We start from the raw sequence: 24880 nt of genomic DNA on the forward strand, positions 1-24880 counted from the left end.
TTATGATATGGCATGGCTCAGTTTATGATCTAAAGATGTTCATGGAGGAACTTGGACATAAAACTCGTAACATAAAATTAACCTATGTAGTGGATGCAAGATAGATCATTTTTAGACCTCTCAATTAGGATCGAAAATAACAGACTTATGACAAAAACCTTCAGGAAAAAAAAAGGCAGCCAATACACTCCTCCATGGCTCCGGTCACCACCCGAGATCCCTTATAAAGGGTATACCAGTTGGATAGTTTGAGGATTCGCAGGAACTGTTTTGATGAAGCTGCAGACTTAGGCTGAAAGGCAAACTACCCTGTAAGAGGCTGGAGGATTGCACGTCCCAACGAAGCTCATGGTCACATGGGTGAAATGCATTGATGTAGGCAGTGTCAACGAGCAGCAGGCCCCGTCCTCACTGGTGTTGTGACCATCAGCTGCCCGCTCTACCGCCACTGAATGGCAGAATACCCCGCTTTAACGAAAGTACGTGGATCTCAGTGAGGAGCATAGAGGCGAGCAGTAACCATTACCAAGGATATCTTGTGAGGGTGCAGATTCAGCCCTGAAGGGGACACAACACTAGCCATCAGAGTGGTGAGAGCCTTCAGACATACCCTATGAGACTGAGTGTGGACTTTTACCTGCAGTGAAGCAGTCTGATGGGTAGAATGAACTGTCAGCGACTTTTCTATAGCGCTAATGCCTTGCCCCATCATACATATATATGGGCTGCACAGTGGCTAAATGGTTAGCACTTCCACTTAGCAGTACTCGGGTCGTTGGTTCGAATCCCAACCATGGCACCATCTGCCTGAAGTTTGCATGTTGTCCCTGTGCCTGCGTGGGTTTCCTCCGAGTACTCTGGTTTCCTCCCACACTCCAAAGACATGCTGTTAGGTAAATTGTCTCTTTTCTACGTTAGCCCTAGTATGTGTATGTATGAATGTGAGTTAGGGACTTTAGATTGTACACCCTATGAGGGTTAGGGACTGATGTGAATGTACAAAATATATGTAAAGTGCTGCATAAATTGACGGCGCTATACAAGCAACTAAAAAAAAAAAATGCTCTAATCTAAACGTTCCTCTAAACTCTAATCTATAGTAGCTACCCTTTGTTCCCTGCTATTATTATGCTTATATAAAGTGCTTTACTGCATGGCTCAAAAGACTTGACCTGTTGCTATCAGAGCTGCTGCAGCCTCTTTAGACGCTGGATGAACTGACTGAACACCGCTTTGTGACTAGTAATTCCTTGACCCAGCAATGCAGTGTTTTTGATCAGTCAGCACTTATTGTACAGAACCGCAAACTCTATTATTGAATTTTGGATTGATCCAGTTAGATGTAGGCTACACTATCTGCTCCAAATCCTGCTAAATATATACTTCTAGATGGACTATTATCTAATGTATCTGAAGCCTTGATGAACAGCAGGACAAGACACGGTTAAGCTTACCGCAATATCTGTTTGAACGTGCCAACTAGCCTCATAGCTATTGCTTCACAGCTCTCGGTCATAAGCCATCATTGCCAGGAAAGTGTTACAGCAACATTGTCGGTCAAATGACTGGATGGCGTTCGGCCACAGTCGGCTCTAAGTGATGCCTTGAAATCTCGCTTTCCTTTGGACTGATGGCTTTAGAAGAATTATCATCTACTATATTCTGATCTAGTGTGTGCATGGCAGTGTGCATGCATGTGTGCAATGGGCCTGGGCTCTTGTAACCCAAGGTGATAACTTTATCAGACCTTAAAAATGATTGGAGGATCAATTAGGTCAGCCAGACCAATGTAATGTTTTGTACAGTTTGATCTTAAAGTATATTACGTTCGGTTACACTGCGGTTGGTTCTCCTGTAAAGCCTCTTTTTTTAGGTGGTCTCTCCTGGTCCCCTATATGTTTTTTCTAGTGCGATTTAGTACACATGAACAAAAATAGGAATGGCAGTTTTGGGTGTCCCCACCCTTTCTCAAGTTCGAATCAGTTAGGTTTAAAATTCAGACTGCTTGCAATCAAGCTGAACTCCTAGATGGCCTTGATTGATAACCATGCAGATACAAATTAGATTAGGGAAACATTTGCACCTCACGGTCTAGCTGATTATCACTGGATTAAAAGGTATATTCCAGATTTGTTTTAAAAAATAAATATTAATATATGTACATTGTAAAAAGAAAAAAAAAAATTAGCATTTATTAATTTTTACTTTTCAGCCGACAAAGCATTCCAACCACAATCAGTGGATCACAGGTATACTACATGGGCTATTTTAGGGTATTCCATCAGCCTCAAGTCCATACCAAGGTACAAACCTTCAGCTTTGGACCTGGAGAAAGGTCAATGGAGTAGAAGTGAGGTAATGTCACCGTGCTTGTGCTACACTGAGATCTACCAATCCCTCTGCCATGGTTGCACTTCCATGCACAGATCTATGTGAATGGATGAAGTGGCTGAGATGAAATTAAACAGAAGGAAACAATTAAAAAAAGGTACAGACCTTCATCAATGGAGCTGGAAAAAGTATCTAAGGACTATAAGTACAGTGAAGTCTCCACGCTTGTGCTACACTAAGATCTACCAAATCCTCTTCCACGGTTGCATATCTATGCACAGATCCATGTGAATGGATGATGTGGCTGAGATAAAACTAAACAGAAGCCTGCAGGGGGGGCCTGGGGACTGGCATCATGTAACACCCTAAATATGGGCATACCAGAAACATGCTGCGAAAGGTGGACTATGCCTTTAAGTCTTCAACAACTTAGCCTGTCATGTTAAAACACAACTCCAGCCAAAATATAAAAAAATTAGAGCATTAGAACCATTTCATTCAACCCTCGAAAAGTTAAAATAAAAAAAGGGGTGTCCACAATAATACTCCCCTGCAGGGCTTCAGTCTGCACCCTCCATCACCATCCCTCTTCTGGAATGAATGACGTCCAGCATCATTCAACCCACTGCCTGTAAGCCCAGGTTGTCATGGACTTGCCCCCTTGGAGTCAGCTTGGATATCAAAGCACAATATGGAACAGAACGGCACTTGCTTATATGTTTTTATGTGAGGTTTGGTTTTGCAGGAGCAAGGACCATCCAATACTGGAGGAAAGAAGAGAACCATGCATGTTAAGTGCCCAGACCAAAGATACATGAAAATAATGTATCTTCAAGTGTATGAATTTCATTGCCGATCCATGTGTTGTGCCCATCATGTCTACTAATAAACAATTTGCCGACAGTCACATTAATCTAATGAAGTGATTCCATATGTTACACCAGTTACAACCTCACAAGTATTGCCACCCTGAAGCTTCTTTCCACTTGTTCACACTCCGCTTTCCATGATACGCTCATCCATCACCAGAACCCCGTTACTCAGATTCCATCTCTGTACACCACAGGAAAGCCTCACTACCTAAACATGATATCAAGCCCTCACCCTCTGTTCTGGCAGACACTGTGAATTTCACACACATTCCACAACAGAGGCGCCAGCTATAAAAGGCAGAGATTGGTAATTAGTTTTATTTACACAGGCTGGGTGTCCTTAAGCAGACCTCATGCACGTAGTGATCACGGGGTGTGCACCAGCAACATATCACTCACCATTTCCTGTCAGGAGCAAACTTATGTGGGCTTTTTTTATAATATCTAAAAAAAGACACTGTGGTTAAGATACATGTATCCAAACAACAGTATCTCTTTGAAATACACTGTATGGCTAAAGGTTTGGGGACACCTGACCATCACACCTATATGGAGTTTGTTGGACATCCCATTTCAAAACTATGGCCATTAATATAGAGTTGGTCCTCATGTATGATTATACTACCCTCTGCTCTTCTGGGCAAGCTCTCCTCAAGATTTTGATGGGTGTGCTTGGGAATATGGGCTCTATTGTGAGCTCAGGTACCAATGTTGGAGGAGTAGACCCAGCTCACAGTTGGCATTCCAATTCATGCCTGGGATGTTCATTAGGGTGACGGTCAAGACTTGAATTTTTCAGAACTGGCTGGAGATCAGGACTAAATATCCTCAGGACTTTGGTTGTAGAAGAACTCAACTGGCCTGCACAAACTGGTCAAACAATGTCTTTATGGAGTTGGCTTTGTGCACAGGACCACAGTCATGCTGCAACGGAAAAAGGCCTTCACCTCCACTCTTCTGGGAAGGCTTTCCAAGAGATTTTATATGGCATCTGTGGGAATCTGTTCCCATTTGTGAAGTCAGGTACTGAAGTTGGATGAAAAGACTTCACAATCAGTGTTTTAATTCATCCTAAAAGGTGTTCAATAATATTGTTGAGGCCACTCATATTCCCTCACACCAAACTGGTCAAACCACGTCTTTATGGAGTTGGACTAATGAACAGGGGCGCAGTCATGCTGGAACAGAAAAGGACCTTCCCCAAACTGTTTCCATAAGTTTACAAGTGCCCAGATGTTTAGAATGTTTAAAATGCACGCTGTAACAATAATAGTAACACAATCGCACCTATATCAACTTGTTGGACAGCCCAATCCAAAGTGTGTCTGCAGGGCCACTTTGAGGTCAGGTACTGATGTTGGAGAAGACCTGCCTCATCATGAACATTCCAAATAAACCCAAAAGGTGTTCAGTAGGGTTGAGGTCCATGCCCTGTCCAGGTCAATCCAGTTCCTCCACACCAAACCATGTCTTTATGGAGCTGATTTTGTACGCAAGTGTACATTCATACCTTGTTAAAACTGTTACCAAAAGGGTGGAGGCACAAAACTGTCTAAAATGTCACCTGTATGTTGAAGTATTAACAGGACCCTAAAATGAAAACACCTAAATCTCTACCTTTTACAGCCTATAGTTTGGTGAGTGTGCATTTGATTAAGGTGTTAGCACTCAGTGTTTTCATTACACTACAAGGACCTGCTGGATGGTGGAAAATCATTTTACCTGAACATATATGGACTCTGATTTAGGAGAGACTTCACGTTTGGCACATTGAACACCGTTTACTTATTTGGTTTTTTTTTATGTTTTTGTTATTATCACTAGAGCTGCTTCAATCTATTGAAAGTTTTATGCGTGCTGACGATACTAGAGTGCAGCCGGTCTTTTTAGGTATTCTATTGTTGTGGGCTTTTGAATCATGTCTCAAAAATATGACTTTTATCAAGACATAATATTATATGGCAAACAGCTCAGCAATAGCCGGATGCTAAGAGTTAATTTTGTCTTGGTTGAACCATCTAGCTAGAGAAATGTAATGGGTAAAGGGATTGTTTTTCTTTCCTCCTAGAGACAATACTATTTTAAAGTTCTCAGGTGATCAAACACCATTATTCAGACTTCAATAAGCAGGTAAACATATACAAGGTCTGGACATGACAATAGAGGAACCAAACTGATTGTCTGAGAGCTTACCCAAACCTTGTAGAGTGTGATGAACCAACAGACCTCTGAAACTATTACTATCTACTATTGTTCACCAAGGGTGAAAACATTAACAATTGTTTACTATGAGTCCGATACAAGGGCTAGGCAAACAGAGATTTTTTCCCTACAACAGAGGAAATGTTGATGCTGAAACCAAGGGGTGAAATTCAGGACATTTAAGTTTAAAAGTTCACTGTATATCATTACAAAAATGTACTACAAAAACAGATTATGAATAAGATGTCATAGACTTTAAACACCACTAAATACTCAGCAATGGGAACTATATATCACTAACTTGAGTATTGAGATGATGGGAAGTAAGATGTATTATAAACTAGCATTAGTTACATGTCTTATCAAGAAACAAACAGGATGATACTTCAAGGAGGAATAACCGAATATACACCTATATTCCATGGTCCCTATTTAGAATATCATAGGTATGATCACTGCTATATCTGGAAAGTGCTGTATATTTTATTCCTGAAATTACCTGAAGATTCCACCCAAGATATGAGTCATATCAAATACTCACATTGTTCTGTGATACATGACCGCCACCTGGCGGGCAGGTGAGAAATAGCTTATGTACACACATTTCTCAACTAGCCAATCAGGAAGCCTGGTGGGAAGGTATCTTAGAACAATGGACTAGTGGATATAAAAAGCCCATGTGCTGTAACATAAAAAAAAACCTCATGAAAAAGAAGAACCCTCATAAGACCTCATGGAAAGACCTGACATCTGAAGAAGATCTCTGCTGAAATAACTACTCTTCAATCTTTTCAAACTTCCTAAAACTTTAAACCTCTAAACTTATAACTTCCTACATTCTCCCCTATTGAATCTCTCACTTGCCTATATATCAGTCTAAAGGCGTTCCACTGCCAGCTAAATCCACGGGAGAGTTGCCTAGTCTGACGTCCGGGTGTGGTGAGATGTTTATTTGATTTGTATTAATTACTTTCTCTGTTGTGTAGAATCATAAAATTACCTTAGTGTATTACAACAATATTGGATAGTTAGATATATGTAGTCAGATACTGTGTTACTGTTAAAAAAAATTGTTTATTGCCACATTATAAATTTTTCCATATTTCATAATTTATTGAATATTAATAACCAGAGTATCATATATCAAGGGCTTACTTCTTGCAAGCCTATGGCCACGGCATGTAAGAATATAACCTTTGAGATATTCGAAATTATTAATTATTAATAAATTTAATAAATATCATATCATTTAAAGTTTGTGATTGATGAAATTAGTTAGAGACCTTATTATTGTGTCTTACATTGGTAGGATATATTTTTGATTGTGTGTACCAATATTCATTTATCACCAGTCTTTTGTGTTTTGTGTTAATATATATATAATTTTTGTACATAAATAAATTTTTATATTTATCTATTATAAGGCAAATTTTGTGTGTATGGTACGAAATCATATTGGCTAAAAGAATTCAAGGTATAATAATAAGTGGTGATCGAATTATCAAGGTGTCCAAATTATTGGTTTACTAAATATTTGCCGTATTTTAACGGCTGGAGGCACTGTAATATTTCATCTAAGGGAAAGGGACACGCCCTTTATAAATAATATATCCTTACATAAACCACCACGACATAAATTTGGAGGCACTGCTGAGATCCATAGAAATCGTACCATAACACAAAACGCACTGGTGATTGTATATTTGTACACTTTATCAAACATATATTTTGTATCAAAATGGCATCCAGTAATCACGGATCCACCTCTTCCAAGCATAACGAGGAAAATATGGCGGCTCAAGGCATTGAGCAGGAAGTTATGAAGCCAGCTCGGAAAGCTGCCGGTGCTTGGCAGAAGTATGTTGAAAATGAAGTAATAAATTATCTCCGCAAGAAATTGAATTTGGGGGATAGCAATAATGAATTTGTGGATGAAGAGAAAGAGCAGGCCATGGGCACCTTTGAGGACCTGTTTAACCAAAAGGGCCAGGTTGTTGGGTTTTTAATGGCATTTGCTGGAGCAGAAAGTGATAGAGGCCGTGACAGACTTCTCCTAGAAGCTTGGCCCATGTTATGGTTCATGACCGCTGGAGCTGCCCAGCAGACCAGGATTCTAAGGGAAGAGTTGTCAGAGGCCCGCCTCTTGTTAGAAAGCAAAAATCAGGACATTGAGTCTTTGAAAGGGAAGCTTGGTCATGCCGGTGTTCGTTTAGACGAATCCGAGAAACATTATGATAGATTGGTCGGAGACTTTCGAAGTGCTCAGGACCTATATGAAAGAAACTTTCAGGAATTAAAACAACTTCAAGAGAAGTATCAGGACTTAAAAGATGAGGTGAGGTACTTCAGATCAGAGAGGTTATCTCCTGTCAAAATTAAAGTTCACCCAGGGGATAAGCATGACCAGTCAGAACTTACCTTGATAAAATCTGAGCAGAAAACTCTGGAGGAGCAGATTATAAGGTTGACGGCCCAAATAAATTCTGGGGTCCAAAGACGGACCAACCCAGTCAAGCCAGAGGCTGATGAGCGGAGATACCCGCATCACAGCGAAGTATCTGATAGTGAGTCAGGGTCAGAATATAGGTCACCTCCTAAGCTTTCAAGATACACTCCAGAGCGCTCTGAAGAAAGATATGAGGTTTCATATAGGCAGGAAGGGAAATCCCAGGGGTCATTCAGGAGATATGACACCCCAAAGGTCATTAAGTTCCTGAAGGACACTGTTCCTATGTTTTCTAAAAAAGGGTCCCTTGAAATCACCGAACACATGAAAACATATGAACAGACGTTAGAGATTCTGGGCATTAGAGATGACCACACCAAAATAGAATTGCTGCCATGGGTGTTTGAGGAGAAATACCGGCAATTCTTTGAGACCTTGAGGGCCTATTCCAATCAGTCCTGGAGAGAGGTTAAACATAAGTGCCACATGGAATTTGGGCCTTATAAAACTGTAACCTCTGCCAAGGCTGCGGCCTACAATTTAAAGTGTGGTCCTCACCAAAGCCCTGCAGAATTTCTGGCTGTCCTCAGAAATGCCTATTTCCTGGCTGAAAAGGATCCCAATCCTAACCAGCCAGAATTCAAGACACTATTCTATGAAGCATTACCTGCTTACATAAAATTGGGACTTGCAAAGGATTACAGAAAGGGATGCTCTCTTGATTGGTTGGTGAGAGAGAGTGACTATTTATTCTCGATCCAACAGTCCAGTGAGGGCGGGATAAAAAGAGAACCTAAAAGTAGCCCCAAGATAGTAGCAGCCACTACCGTTTCCCCTCCAAATCCAAATGTGCAGGCAGAGAAGAAATCATATGCGGAAGTAGTCCGTGGGGGTAAAACCAATGGTTCCCCTAGATTTGCACCTCAAACCCAGCAAGTGAAGGAGGTCCATAACTTTGCACCCCAAAACCAGTGGGTGAGAAAGGATAGGCAAAAGCCAGGGAACTACGGTAGTGGAAGTGAGAAGAATAAAAAGTATGGTAAGGGCCAGTACAGTGATGAAAATCAAAGGAGGCAATGGTATCCTCAGAGGTTCTATTATCCTCGCCAAAACCAACATGGGAATTTTTATGGGAACCCCAATTTCAACAGGCCCCATAATTACAATAAGAATCCCAATTTTAATAAAAACTCCGACTTCCAAAGATTTCCTCCACGCCAAGAACACCCTCAGGCTCAAAGGGGGGATACAGTACCCCAGGCTCCCTTTAATAACAGGGAGACCCCAAAACCTCAGAGAGAACAATGGCGTCGGGACCAGAGCAGTAGTTCTGACTCTGAGTCTCATTACCAGTCTCGTCCAAAATACAAGCGCAAGTATAGGAAAAGGGAGAATCAACAGAATGACTCCTCTGAGCGTATTGGACAAATAGAGGCACAGGTCAGCAAAATGGCTGAACAAATGGACAGGCTTGTCACTCAATTTCCATCTAATCCTTTTTTAGGAGCAGCTCCTGTGACCAACCAAGGGTCACAGAATTAACAGGCAACCAAGCCTTAAACCAACAGGGGAGGACACTGAGTCAAATGACAGGAGATGTGTGCCCCGTCCCTGACACGCCTACTAATGGAGAAGCTAGTTCTCAGGCAAGGGGGGACCATTTGTTGGTTATTAATGATTCTCCTGTTTTTCAGTGTCCATCTATTGCCCCTAATATAGTCGCGGCATCGGAAGTCGTCGGGATTGACAAGCCAGACGGAGCACCAACTTCTAGTTGTGCTTCTGTCTTGAGACAGTCCAAGAATCCCACCAGGGAGGATAAGGGTAATGTGTCCACCACATGCGGTGAGATAAGAGCCAGTCATATGTTATTGAAGGGCCCACAGATCTTCAACCACACCAATTTCATGTGTGAGCTGACTGAATCTGATGGGAGATATTATGCCACGGTGCAGGTGCAGGATGCCAGTGATCTTTCGATTGTCGGCTTAATAGACACTGGATCCCAAGCAACCATCATGTCACAGGAACATTTTGACAAAGTGGCGAATGTCATGCCCACCAAGCCGAGACTTAAAAGTTTTGACAGCTCATTGATTGGTGTAGGTGGAGACCCGTTACAAGTCATGGGTACCGCCTGGCTTAAACTGAAACTGGGTAATAAGGAACTGAGACACCCCATCATCATTGCTAGCATATCACAGCACCACATGATAATTGGGATGGACTTCCTAAAAAGGCTGAACACCATAGTTGATTGTGTGAACCAAGTCCTGTGGTCACAGGTAAATACCCCAATTAAATATGGGAAACTTAAAACTCCCCATTCCCGACAACACTGCCACCTGGTGGAAGAAAGGCCTGGATCATTAGAAATCCATTTCAGGAACAGCCAACTTCCTGATGTAACGGTTATCAAACCTGATGACTGTAACCCTATCAGAAGAGATGAGGAACACATTTTTAGAATTCCCCAAGAGAAAATAAAAGATATTTCCCTCCAAGATGACATCCTTACGATATCTTTTCATCAGGAGGATAAACCAAGAAAAGGGGGAGATCACACCCAATTCTTGACAGGTATTGAAAGGGTTAACAGCGACTTGTTTATCCCCATCCGGATAAATGGTCTTAATAGGTCAAAATATGCCAAACTAGATTTGAGACAGGAACACAGCTTTGTAAGCCATGGGTTGATAAAACACCTGACTGAAATGGAAATGATCCGTTTCTCCACACCTCAGCGTCATTGGATTTCAGACTCCCTTGATGACTCTGATGATCACAATTCAATGGCTAGGTGTCTCTTAAACGTCACTGTAGGAAACAAAACAGCCACCCATGTGTTCCTAGTCTTGGATAATCCCCAAACTAAAATTTATTTTGGCAACGATATATTACATCGCTTTGCAATGCAAGTCGACCTAATTAATGACTGTTTATGGAGTCGACTAAAGGGGGACCCCGAAAAATACCAAAATCTGGACTTAGCTTTAAAATCCCAGCAACAGATGCCTTATGCTGTTGAAGTCCAGGTAGCCCAAAAGATTACAATTCCTAAGGGCATAAATAATTTCATACTCTCCATCCAAGTTAAAAAGGGACATAGACTGAAGGGGTCAGATGCATTGGTATGCCTCTCCCATAAAATGCAGGGGGAGGGACTGAACATTACACACACGCCCCTAGTCAACACACATCAATCCCCGATGTACATTTACGTACATAATCTGTCCAATCAGGACATCGTCTTACCCAAAGAGACCCTTATTGGTCTAGCGGTAGAGACTGAATATTACACCTTTGGGGTCACTAACCAGGTGATTGGACTCATCCCCGATGAATATTTGTCGGAGGAACAATTAATTGAACAAACATTCCATTCATTACCAGAGGGTATTTTCACCATAGAGTCCATTTATCCATTCGATTCTAAAGATGGCACCTGTCGAATCGAAGAGACATCAATTGTCTTTGATCACCCAATCAAAGAACAAGAGTACCCCAAAGAACCTGGATGGCAGGAGAACACACACACACATCACATACCCAATGACCTCACCACGAAACTTGAAGAGGCATATGAGATAGGTCAGCCGGAAAGCTTTCCTGGATTCAAGGAGTTAGTGGAAGAGATGGTGGCCCTCGCCGACGCGTGTGCCAGTGATCTCGACCGACAATTGCTCCGAGAGCTTCTCCTTGAATTCCAAGAGATCTTTGCCAAGGATTCTTACGATTGTGGGACTACTGACCTACACATCGCTAGGATCCAAACAGATCCAGATGCCCCACCAGTATTCGTAAGACAGTATAGGTTACCATTAGCTTCCTATGAATCTCTAGCTGAGATTATCAGGAAGTTACATGAAAGGGGTATAATTAGGCCCATCCACAGCTCCTACAACCACCCGATCCTGGGTATCTTAAAACCCAATGGACAATGGCGTCTGTGCGCTGACCTCCGTCAGCTAAACAAGCGTGTGTACATGTCAGGATGGCCTGTCCCATACATAGACCAGTGTCTCGCCCAGCTCCAAGGATCCCAAGTTTTCACAGCTTTGGATTGTGCACAGGGGTATTGGACCATAAAGGTGAGTGAGGAAGACCAATACAAACTGGCCTTCAGTTTTGGGAATCGACAATATTGTTGGGTACGAATGCCTTTCGGATTCATAAATTCCGGACATGAATTTGCTGTGTTCATGCACAAGGCCATGCCAGACGCCTTCGAAAGGGGGACGTTGGCATATGTGGACGATATCCTGATCAAAAGTACTGATATGGCCAAACACATTACAGAACTTCGGCATGTCCTGGGCCAATTAAAAGCAGCAGGAGTTAAACTGTCCTTACAAAAAGCCCAGTGGTGTCGCACGAAGGTAAACTTCCTAGGCCATGAAGTTACTGCTGAAGGTTTGAACCCACAAAAGAAGAAAGTTGAGGCGGTTCTGAATTGTAAAGTCCCTACTAACCTTAAAGAATTGAGATCCTTCCTAGGTATGGTAAACTACTCGCGTAAGTTTATTGATAATTACGCCGAGATAAGCAAGCCACTGCTTCACCTACTGAAGAAGGATGTCGAATGGTCGTGGGGTAAGAAACAGGAGGACGCCATGAAGGAGTTAAAGGAACGTCTCACACAAGCTCCGTGTCTCGGATATCCCGAAGGGGGTAAAAATTTCTATCTAGAGACAGGGTTTACGCAGGTAAGTATGAGTTCTGTTCTTTACCAGAAACGTGATGATGTCAGTAAGGTGATTGCCTATGCCAGTAAAACTTTGTCCCCGGTTGAAGTAAAGTTCAGTGACTGTGAAAAAGCTCTATTGTCCACCGTGTGGGCATTACAGAATTTTCGCAGTTACATTCAGGGAGAGAGAATCATTGTTGAAACGGCACACCAGCCTTTACAGTATTTAAAGAGTGAACGTATCAAGGGAGGAAATGTGTCTAATAGCCGCATCACTGCTTGGACTTTGTCTTTGCAAGGGTGGCCTCTTGAAATTCGGTACAAACAGAACAAGGAAAGTCCAGTAGCCCAGGGCCTAGCCGAGCTCCATGATTGTTCCGCAACTACGCCTGTTATGGAGGCCCCGGACACTGACTTTCTGGAAGAACAACTGTTCTCTCCCTACAAGGTTTACGATGAAGAATACTGTAAACAGCTGCCGTGTGTATATGTGGATGGTTGTGCTTTTCATCGCAAGGATGGGGAACAGCTCCAACTAGTGGCAGGTATTGGAATCGTTTGGACCCAAGGTGTCACCCCAATTTCTGTGGGATACAAACTTGGACCAAAAAGCAGTCAGGTTGCTGAACTTACTGCAATTCTTAGAGCAGTTGAGATGGCTATAGAGTTCAACATCAGAGAGTGTGCCATCATAACCGATTCCAATTATGTCAGGAATAGTTTTGTGGAGTATTTTCCTAGGTGGAAGCGAAACAACATGAACAAGAGTAATCACAAACCCGTGAAACATGGTAAGCTCTTTTGTCACATCGATGAACTGGTAAGGTCCAATGATCTCACCCTGCACTTCAAGAAGACCAAAGGCCACTCCAAGGTTCTAGGTGCCGAGAAAGAAGGGAACGATCTGGCCGATTCTCTAGCCAAGGAAGGGGCAATCACCGGTGAACTGTTAGACATTGACCAATTTTTAGGTACCGTACAGGTCGAAGCTGTCACCAGGCAACAGGCCAGAACAGCTGGTGATCCAAATGCATTACAGTGGAGTCACGATTCTCCTAGTGAGGATTTAATTACTGCCCAAAAAGAAGACCCAATAATTGGCTTGTTTTATAGTCATATAGAAGATCCCAACCAAAATCCCATAAATAAGGAAGTATGTAGTGGGAAGGAGGATTTACGTATCTTAATGAAATCCAAATCCCAATTCTCTTTATACCAGGGATTGTTGATACGAACCTCGAAGGGTGGCGTACAACAATGGGTCGTCCCACTTAAATTTAGAGGTTTGATGCTACAGCATGCCCATGATGCTCCCACTTCCGGTCATCGTGGGGAAAAGATCACGTATGAGATCCTGCGGGATTATGCCTACTGGCCTCATATGTTACGTGATGTGAAGGAATACTGCCAAGGTTGCCTAATATGTCCCCAATTTCAACCTACCAAGCCAACTCACAGAGCACCTCTCCAGAAGAGGGGGATATGTATGCCTTGGTCAGACCTTCAGATGGATTTTATTGGGCCAGTAACAAAATCTTCACGAGGAAATCGGTATATGTTAACAGTTACATGTTTATTCACCAAGTATGTCGAATGTATACCAGCACCAAATAACAGCTCCGAGACATGTGCCGCATTGCTAATAAATCATGTATTTTCTCGTTTTGGTTTACCTCAGAGGATAGAGTCTGATAGAGGATCGCACTTCACTAGCGAAGTGATGGCCAAATTGTGGAAAATTTTGGGGGTTAAAAGGAAATTGCATATCGCCTATCGGCCAGCCTCTAGTGGTGGTGTAGAACGATACAATCAGACCATCGTTAATGTCCTTAAGAAATTTGTTAAGGAAACAGGCAAAGATTGGGATGTCAAACTCCCGCTGGTCCTGATGGCGTTGAGGGCTACTCCGAATACAGTTACAAAAATGTCATCTTTTGAACTGATGACAGGTAGACGGATGGTACTGCCCCAGCACTTATTGTATCGCACTACAGATCAAAATTTGATCAATGCTACCACCACACACCAATACATAGAGGATTTACGTAAACATCTGCAATATGCTTTTGCCTTTGCCCAGCGAAATTTGGAAAGAGCTGCAACTAGTGCTAAGACATACTATGATCTCAAAACCTCCAAGAAGGAATATGAGATTGGTGACAAGGTCTATCTATACAACTTTGCAAGAGACCAGATCAAGGAACGGAAATTCCTTCCATCTTGGAAAGGTCCGTTCTCTATCATTGATAAAATCTCTCCGGTCGCATATAAATTGCAGGTTACCCGGTATGGTGAAATCAGTGATAGATGGGTGCACATCAATCAATTACGTGCTTGCCATCCAAAGTCTCAATTGCAGTTGTTGGAAGACTAAACCCACCAATTCCTATCTGGAGATATTGAGATCATTCTTAAATTTCCTTTAAACATATTACTCATTTTTGCCTTACAGGATCCAGTAATATAATTTTAGGTATATCCCATACTTAAACTGTTCATTTTAATAATTTAGAAAGGAAGGCCCAGACTATGACCAGACCGGCGATCGGAGGTGTCAATGACCGGACCCTAGAAGGAAGCTATAATGTCCTGTGGGAAAGACCAGATGCCAGAGATCGATCCGGAGACGATAACCTGATGTCCCAGGCCACCAAGGGCCAGTCCAGAGGAAAAGACCCGCCTAGGAGACCGTCTAAGAGACCTGTCGTGCGGAGGACCCATGGACCCCAAGGTGGATGTGCCAGGCCAGGCCGGCCTCATCACAAGACCAGGATCGTCATCGGAAGTGTCCATCTAAAGACGCCGAGTCAAGTTGAGGACCAACCAGCATCACCGCTGCCATTTTATTATAAAAAAAAAAAAAAAAAAAATTTTTTTTTATTTCATTCACTTCACCGGAGAAGACGAACAATCACTCTAGCCAAAAGCCCCACTCATGTTTTGCGACACAGACACCCCTATACACGTGCCTGTACCCCAAACAAAGGGGGATTTTGTTGTGGGCTTTTGAATCATGTCTCAAAAATATGACTTTTATCAAGACATAATATTATATGGCAAACAGCTCAGCAATAGCCGGATGCTAAGAGTTAATTTTGTCTTGGTTGAACCATCTAGCTAGAGAAATGTAATGGGTAAAGGGATTGTTTTTCTTTCCTCCTAGAGACAATACTATTTTAAAGTTCTCAGGTGATCAAACACCATTATTCAGACTTCAATAAGCAGGTAAACATATACAAGGTCTGGACATGACAATAGAGGAACCAAACTGATTGTCTGAGAGCTTACCCAAACCTTGTAGAGTGTGATGAACCAACAGACCTCTGAAACTATTACTATCTACTATTGTTCACCAAGGGTGAAAGCATTAACAATTGTTTACTATGAGTCCGATACAAGGGCTAGGCAAACAGAGATTTTTTCCCTACAACAGAGGAAATGTTGATGCTGAAACCAAGGGGTGAAATTCAGGACATTTAAGTTTAAAAGTTCACTGTATATCATTACAAAAATGTACTACAAAAACAGATTATGAATAAGATGTCATAGACTTTAAACACCACTAAATACTCAGCAATGGGAACTATATATCACTAACTTGAGTATTGAGATGATGGGAAGTAAGATGTATTATAAACTAGCATTAGTTACATGTCTTATCAAGAAACAAACAGGATGATACTTCAAGGAGGAATAACCGAATATACACCTATATTCCATGGTCCCTATTTAGAATATCATAGGTATGATCACTGCTATATCTGGAAAGTGCTGTATATTTTATTCCTGAAATTACCTGAAGATTCCACCCAAGATATGAGTCATATCAAATACTCACATTGTTCTGTGATACATGACCGCCACCTGGCGGGCAGGTGAGAAATAGCTTATGTACACACATTTCTCAACTAGCCAATCAGGAAGCCTGGTGGGAAGGTATCTTAGAACAATGGACTAGTGGATATAAAAAGCCCATGTGCTGTAACATAAAAAAAAACCTCATGAAAAAGAAGAACCCTCATAAGACCTCATGGAAAGACCTGACATCTGAAGAAGATCTCTGCTGAAATAACTACTCTTCAATCTTTTCAAACTTCCTAAAACTTTAAACCTCTAAACTTATAACTTCCTACATTCTCCCCTATTGAATCTCTCACTTGCCTATATATCAGTCTAAAGGCGTTCCACTGCCAGCTAAATCCACGGGAGAGTTGCCTAGTCTGACGTCCGGGTGTGGTGAGATGTTTATTTGATTTGTATTAATTACTTTCTCTGTTGTGTAGAATCATAAAATTACCTTAGTGTATTACAACAATATTGGATAGTTAGATATATGTAGTCAGATACTGTGTTACTGTTAAAAAAAATTGTTTATTGCCACATTATAAATTTTTCCATATTTCATAATTTATTGAATATTAATAACCAGAGTATCATATATCAAGGGCTTACTTCTTGCAAGCCTATGGCCACGGCATGTAAGAATATAACCTTTGAGATATTCGAAATTATTAATTATTAATAAATTTAATAAATATCATATCATTTAAAGTTTGTGATTGATGAAATTAGTTAGAGACCTTATTATTGTGTCTTACATTGGTAGGATATATTTTTGATTGTGTGTACCAATATTCATTTATCACCAGTCTTTTGTGTTTTGTGTTAATATATATATAATTTTTGTACATAAATAAATTTTTATATTTATCTATTATAAGGCAAATTTTGTGTGTATGGTACGAAATCATATTGGCTAAAAGAATTCAAGGTATAATAATAAGTGGTGATCGAATTATCAAGGTGTCCAAATTATTGGTTTACTAAATATTTGCCGTATTTTAACGGCTGGAGGCACTGTAATATTTCATCTAAGGGAAAGGGACACGCCCTTTATAAATAATATATCCTTACATAAACCACCACAACACTATGTACTTGCTAAAAATATGTTCTTAGCCAAAAAAAATTAAAACAAAATGTATCCATCACACCAAAGGAGTGTTCAGCTGCGGCATATTCCATTTTTGCCCTTGGGTTTGGATACGCTTTAACCTGATGAAGGTTGTGCACTCTACCTCGATCTACCTTTCTAATGGATCACAGAATTAGAACCATGGACCATGAGCAAGCTATGCAACAAGAAGCCATGACTGTGTCCCAGCATGACAGGCTTTTATAATTTAAGTTTTGCAGTTTGACTTGAAACCACGCTCATCTTTGAAAACACATTCCTTCTACAGGAAAAGTACACAGAGAAGTCTACTAAACATGTTACCTTCTTCACTCTGGCCAAGATAAAGACCGTTTCTCCCTCTGACCGGACGTTTGGAGATAGTGATAGGCTTGTGGGTTCTGGGGGTGATCCTAGGAGGAGGTACAGGGGGGGCTGCGCTGTCTTCAGGTGGGCCACAGAATATCTGAAGTAAACAAAAAACAGGAGGTTAGGAATGGCTCTCTCGTCGCCGTCAAAATTCTGAACAAACAACGCTCTTGAACCACCAGCTAGACGTATTTTTTTTTTTTTCCATTTTGCTCTGGAAATTTTCAACAACATGAAATTCCAAACAGGTTTTCTGGAACACATCAGGGAAATTAAGGGGGAAACCGCTTACAAAATCTTACCCACGTGGATTGTTGAAAGAAACGTCACTAATAACCACAGTTTGAAAACAGATAAAAATACAGACTTCTTAACAGGATTGCTGTTATGTCTTTAAAGTGGAATTCCACCCAAAACCTAACTCTAAACCTACTCCCAGCTACATTCTATGCCTAATCGATCTAACCCAGTGAAGAAAAGATTGCTAGACTTACCTATTCTGAAGCTGTTCCAGTCCGGTCTCCAGCGGCAGCTTCTGTATAGGGAGAGGAAGCTGCCAACAACTGGGAAATACCTGGGAGATGATGTCAAGGATAGACTTACTATGGAGTATCCGTTGTTGGCTGCCTCTACACAGAAGATGCCTTTGACAGCTCAGCATGGGACTGGATCAGAGCAGCTTCAGAATAGGTAAGTATAGGGACCTTTTCTTTACAGGTTTAGATAGAATAGGCTTAGAATGAAGCTGGGAGTAGGTTTAGAGCAAGTTAGAGTTTGGGTGGAATTCTACTTTAACAGGAATGAGCCCTAGGCAGAGAAGAAGGCAGGTACTGGTACTAGAGTTCATACTATATAGGATCATTGCTGGAACATATTTAAAGTAACCCTGTCACCTTGAGGACATAAAATTCAACGATTTGGGGGGAATGGAGAGATACAAAGACCATTGATAGCTGACAATTGAAAGTGTGTTGGATAGCATGTCGCCTGCCGGAGGGCTGTGGTTTCTTCTGTCAACCTCTATATGACCCTCTAGCACGGTAAGAGGTAGTGATAATCGGGTGGGGAGGAAAAATAGCAATGAAGTGAAGGGGGGAACCTGTCCATCACCTGAGAGAACTGGCCATGTGCTATATCCCTTTGGAGAGGCTGACCTTGCATTTAAATTTCAGCCCTTGCGATTTGCCTCCAGCTATTGTTTGGGTGCATATAGCTCTGGATTTTGGTTATTAGGCATTTTGTAAGGTCCTATGAACCAACAAGAACCCTACTGGCAAAAAGGAGGGGATGCAGAGGGGGGACAAGGAAAAAGAAAGAGGTCAACTTAAATCAAGGGATCTTTAATTTGAGTGATTCTGTTTTAAATGAAGAAGAGTTAAAAGTTTTAGCATTAGGATTGAAATACGCACCGGACAAAAAATTGAATAAACTGGAAACCTATATTGATATACATAAGTTTGTAAGGAAAATAAATTTAAAGAAGTATTGGGCGAATAAAACTAATTTTGAGTATAATAGTGCAAAAGGAGATGATTATTTTCTGCATACACAGTTGAGGAATAAATCGGTGTTCAATCCGAAAATTTCCAACAATTGTTGTGTAGAAACGTTTAAAAAAATGGTGGAACATGATCTGGAGGATTTAGCCATTCCCTTTATGAGGAAGAAACAAGATTTAGATATTGGTATAAAAAGGCTGGAGGAAAATAAAAATATTGTTATAAGGCCAGCCGACAAGGGTGGTGGCCTGGTAGTACTAAATAAGGTGGATTATTATACAGAACTAAGTAGATTGGTAGATGATGTTGAAACATATGAGTTGTTAAGGGGTAACCCTATCAATAAATATAAGAGTTTGTTAGTAAAACATGTCAAAGAAGGGGGTAGAAAAGGTATACTTAACAAAAAAGAGACTAAATATCTGGTACCCTCTGCTCCAATAACACCTGTGATCTACCAGTTACCAAAAATTCACAAAGATCTTAAAAAACCCCCTGGGAGACCCATTGTTAGTGGGGTAGATTCATTGTTTTGTAGATTGGGTGAATATGTGGATAAATTTCTACAGCCTCTAGTTCCAGTGTTTCCAGCGTACCTGAGGGATAGTGGAGATTTGATTAATCTGATTAAGGGAATTAGGGAAGAGGGGAAATGTGTGATGGCGAGTGTGGATGTCAATTCCCTGTACACTAACATAAGGCATACGGATGCATTAGGATCTGTTAGATGGGCCTTGGAGGCTAAGGCAGGTTTAAAACCACAACAAACTGAATTTTTACTTAATAGTCTAAATTTAGCTATGTCACATAATTACTTTTGGTACTCTGGGAAATATTATAGGCAGGCAAGAGGTGTGGCCATGGGGGCCAAGTATGCACCATCGGTGGCTAACTTATTCATGAGCAGGTGGGAAAGTGAAGCTATTTTTAAGAAACAAACCACAGAGTTGCTGGTGTATAGAAGATTTATCGATGATATCTTTATAATCTGGAGAGGTACAAGAGAGACACTGGAGGAGTTCATCCAAAAAATGGGGATTAATTCTTATAATATATCATTTACTAAAAATATTAGTGAGGTGGCAGTTGATTTTTTGGATCTGACAATTTATAAGAAAGATGACAGGTTTTACACTAAGACATATTTCAAGCAAGTAGATAGGAATGGATATATCCCAAGTTTTAGTTGTCACCATGAAAATTGGCTAAAATCCATTCCTAAGAGTCAGCTTATTAGGATCAAACGTAATTGTGATGATGAAGGTGTTTTTTTGGAACAGGCTGAAGTGTTATTGCAAAAGTTTAGGGAGAAAGGATATAGAGAAGAAAATTTGGCTATGTCATTAGAACAGGTTAATAAGATTAGTAGAGATGAACTTCTTAAGAAAAAAGCAAGTAAAAACAAGTTGGGGGATGTGGCTTTTATCACAGGATATTCTAAGCATTACAAATTAGTTGAAAACATAATCAAAAAATATTGGCCTATTTTGATGAGGGATGAAACGCTTGAGAAAGTGTTACCTAGTAAGCCCTTGTTTATATATAAAAAACCAACTACTTTAAGGTCTAGACTTGTTAAAAATGTTCCAGATGTACCTAAAAAATTGGTTACCTTCTTGGATAGGGTTGGTTTTTTCAAATGTGGGAGGTGTTTGGTTTGTAGAACCCTGAAAGGGGATAAAAAGAAGCAAATAAAGGTTTTTCAATCCTGTTATAATGGAGGATCCCATAAGATCAATAAATTCATATCATGTGATAGTACGCATGTGACCTATTTGCTGGAGTGCCCCTGCAAGCTCCAGTATATAGGGAGAACAACTAGGAAACTTGCCACCAGATTGGGAGAACACATTAGGAACATAAAGAAGGGGTTCAAACATCATAGTTTATCATACCATTTTAGAAGATATCATAATAGAGATCCGGCATCGTTGAAATTTTGTGGGATAGATAGAGTAGAAGTCCCATGGAGGGGAGGCAATATGGTAATAAATGTGTCCCAAAATGAAACGAAGTGGATTTACCAAATGGGTACATTGCATCCTAATGGGTTGAATGCAGATATTGATATAAATTGTTTCTTGTCGAATTGGTAATATTCAGTTATATGTCCGTAGTGCGTATTCATGATTAAATTTAATTATTATTATTACTTTTATTTTTATTATATTTTTTTATTTTTTATTTTTTATTTTTATTTTTAATTTTATATTTATTTTTATTCTTTTCTTATTTTATTTTATTTTATTTTTATTTTTATTTTTATTTTCATTTTTAATTTTATTTTTATTTTTATTTTTATTTTTATTTTATTTTATTTTATTTTATATTTTTTATTTTATTTTATTTATTTATTTATTGATTTATTTATTTATTTTTTATTTTTATTTTTATTTTTATTTTTATTTTTAATTTTATTTTTATTTTTATTTTATTTTTATTTTTATTTTTATTTATATTTATTTTTATATTTATTTTTATTTTTATATTTATTTATTTTTATTTTTATTTTTATATTTATTTTTGTATTAAAGAATATTTTCTAAGTAAAGTATGTTTTTGAAGTAATGTATTTTTTAAGTAATGTATTTTTTGAAATGGCCTCCGATGTACAGGGATCCCACATGGGTGTGCAGATGGATGGTGGTGATTGATATGCTTGTATCCAGGTTTTTGTGCCAGAGGAATTAGTGGGAGGGATCTCCCAAAGCTTTATAAGCGGCTAGGAAGTGGTAATGAGCGTCTTGATAACGCCCTGTGGGTGGGGCGAAACGCGTTGACGCACTTCCGGTTGCCTGGTCCGTCGTCTGACGTCATTTCCGGTGAGTGGAGCGCACGCTGAGCGGTGCGTTCCAAGGGGCCATCTTAGTCTAAGGAGAAGAGTCTGTAGCTGAGGTCTGCCATCCTGCTGCACACTAAACTGTGGGGTCCTTATATAATCCTTATATAATCGGTGTACATGAAAAGTGGATCAATTTTGAAGAGAATCGCTGTTGTTTTGAATAAAAAGCGGGCTATATCCCGCAAAAGAATGTGAGTGGTCTGGAGAGATTAATTTGAGGAGAAGTTACTGCGGTATCACGCTATGGTCTTTTCTTCTTCCTGATTTTCCCTTGGGGGATTCGGTGAGAGGAGTAAGCAGAAGAGGTACCTAGACATGAGAGGAAACAGCACTTGGAGGTCTCAGAGAAAGTAAAGGGGGTCCAGGAGCCCTTAACAATCCTGAAAGGCGTGTGACTCACCATTATCTGGTGAGTGCGGTTAATGTTGATTTCTGCACTGGTGGATGGTGAAGGGATCCGTAACACGGAAGAATCATATAGAAAATATATTTTAAATTAATTTGATTAATTTTGTCACGGGACTTTAATTATATATATATATATATACTTTCTGGGATTTTTCTGATTTTTTGTCACTCTGTTTTTTCACTGGACTCATAATTTTATATATATATTTTTGTATTAACATAATTTATATATAATTTATTATATATAATTTTATTAGCACATTAATGTTTTTTTACACTGAGTAATGTAATTGATCATGTGGGTTTGCGCTGGTTTTCATTGTTAAAAATTTTGTAAGGTCCCCCCACCGGCAAGTGGACGATCTTCACTTTGCCCCCTAGATCAGGAACTGTGTCCATACCGCAGTCCTGTACTATTTCATTACCAACTATGACTGAATATCTTTAAAGGCGATGATGGTCCTGATGAAGCAGGAAACCCCATGAAATGCATAGACCATTTACTCTAGATTACGCCTATTTGATGGTTTTAAACTATTTTTGTATACGCCTATTGGTAATTTTATATACGATCTTTTTGTAATATAAAAAACTGCTGGATTTTAATTGTATTCTACAATTGTTTTTTTTCATACATTCACCCCAATGGCACATATAAAGCCCTGTTTGCTTGCTTCATTTTTGCTTTTGACTATTATGGGATGATGCCCCTGGGAATGTAAGTATATGTTGCTCATTTATTTGACTTGTATTTACTTTATTTATTCACTGACTTTCAGTACATGTGTGGACAGGTTAATTGACAACCTGCCCTTTTTTTTTTTTTTTATTTACCAAATGGGAACCACTGGATCCCGAAAGTATAGGGGGGGGCGGCTGGGAAAAGAGGAGATTACAGAAGGTTTTGGACCTTAATGTGTTGAATTCAGTAAGGTAAAAAAAACCTTCAGCCGTTAGAACCACTTTAAAGGTCCATTTAAAACTAAATGTCCATCTAAGACTATCTTGTCCACAGGGTGACAACGTCACTGGGATTTCACCACAGAATGAACAGCATTTTCACCCTATTAAAGGAAATGGAAAAATTATAGATCTATTGGCAGGATAAACGGGCAATAAAAAATGTTATGGGGGGACTGAAAAAAAAAAAAAAAACTGCTGATGACAGCCTGAAACTGGTGATAAACTGGGATACGGAGCCCCAGACTTTCTGTTTACGCAACAGGCAAGATGCCACTTTTTTCGTTAAACTGTGAAAGAAATGTGAATTAATCATTGGGTGTTAGCAAGAGCTCACATGTGCTTCCAACGGAAGAGCGCAGCTTCTGCGGGTGGAAGAAAGGACGTTTGAAAGTCATGGTATGCACAAAAGTTCCAATTTTTTTTTTACTCCAAAAAAAGTTCAAAATTTTTAAATTTAGGGTTTTTTTTGGATTTAGATGACTTATGAAACCAAATAATCTGAATGCAGGAGATGTTGCATCTAAATTCAAAAACATAGGAGTTAAAAAACGGAAACAAAAATGCACAAAAGGAATCCATGAACTCAAATAGCTTTTTTGTTGAACATGATTTTAATACTTTACGAAACAAAACATTGTTCCCGTAACTACCACTCCCTCTGGTGGCTACTGTAAAAAGTGCTTCAAAATAATGGGATAGTTCTCAAAACAGTACACAGCTGCTGAACTTTGAGAGTTTCCATCTGTTCTGAATTATTAACACATATATCAATGAATGCCACAGCAAAGAATTTGTTGTTGCACTGTGAATATGCTGCAGCGAATTACATTTTAGGTTTGCAAACAAGCTTAAAAAAGGACATACAATATACATTCCTAAAAGTATGTGTGCAGGTATGGCGGTGGTATGACAGGGTGACCATGTTGGAGCAAAATTAGGGACAAAAAACGAGCAGTCACTTCATCACAGAAAGAGTTTATTTTAAAATAGAGCTTCAATGGCAAAAAGTCTGCTCTTTTTTTGCCAGCCCCATGACCCCCTATAAAAAAAACAAAAAAACCGCAGCCTCTGTGACACTGGCTAAGCCAAAGGGTCATTGGAATGACATATCTTTTCCCTAGGTTATTCAGCAGACTTAGTAGTCTAATCTTCTCCTGCTCCGTCTCTTGCTTGACAGGCTGACAATGCAGGGGCACAGTTGGAAGACAGGGAGAGTGTTGTCACCATAAATCTTCCTAATCTGAACAAGGTCCATCATGGCAGGAACCACAGGGATTATTTTACTGAGCATTGCAAATGTAAAAATA

General features: G+C 40.0%; 1 protein-coding gene across 3 annotated transcripts in view; it reads right to left on the bottom strand.

Annotated features, from left to right (window-relative positions):
- The window catches only part of OPHN1 (oligophrenin 1), a 192560-nt gene that overhangs the window by 43711 nt on the left and 123969 nt on the right, over nt 1-24880 (bottom strand). For all 3 annotated transcript variants that reach the window (XM_089674901.1, XM_089674900.1, XM_089674899.1), the window contains one exon: nt 17817-17958. In XM_089674901.1, the coding sequence (XP_089531027.1) occupies nt 17817-17958 (142 nt within the window). The remainder of the gene's footprint in view (nt 1-17816; nt 17959-24880) is intronic.

The sequence above is a fragment of the Staurois parvus genome, unplaced genomic scaffold (genome assembly GCF_062004578.1).
Source record: "Staurois parvus isolate SC_StPar_1 unplaced genomic scaffold, SC_StPar_1.0 ptg000154l, whole genome shotgun sequence".
Taxonomy (NCBI): domain Eukaryota; kingdom Metazoa; phylum Chordata; class Amphibia; order Anura; family Ranidae; genus Staurois; species Staurois parvus.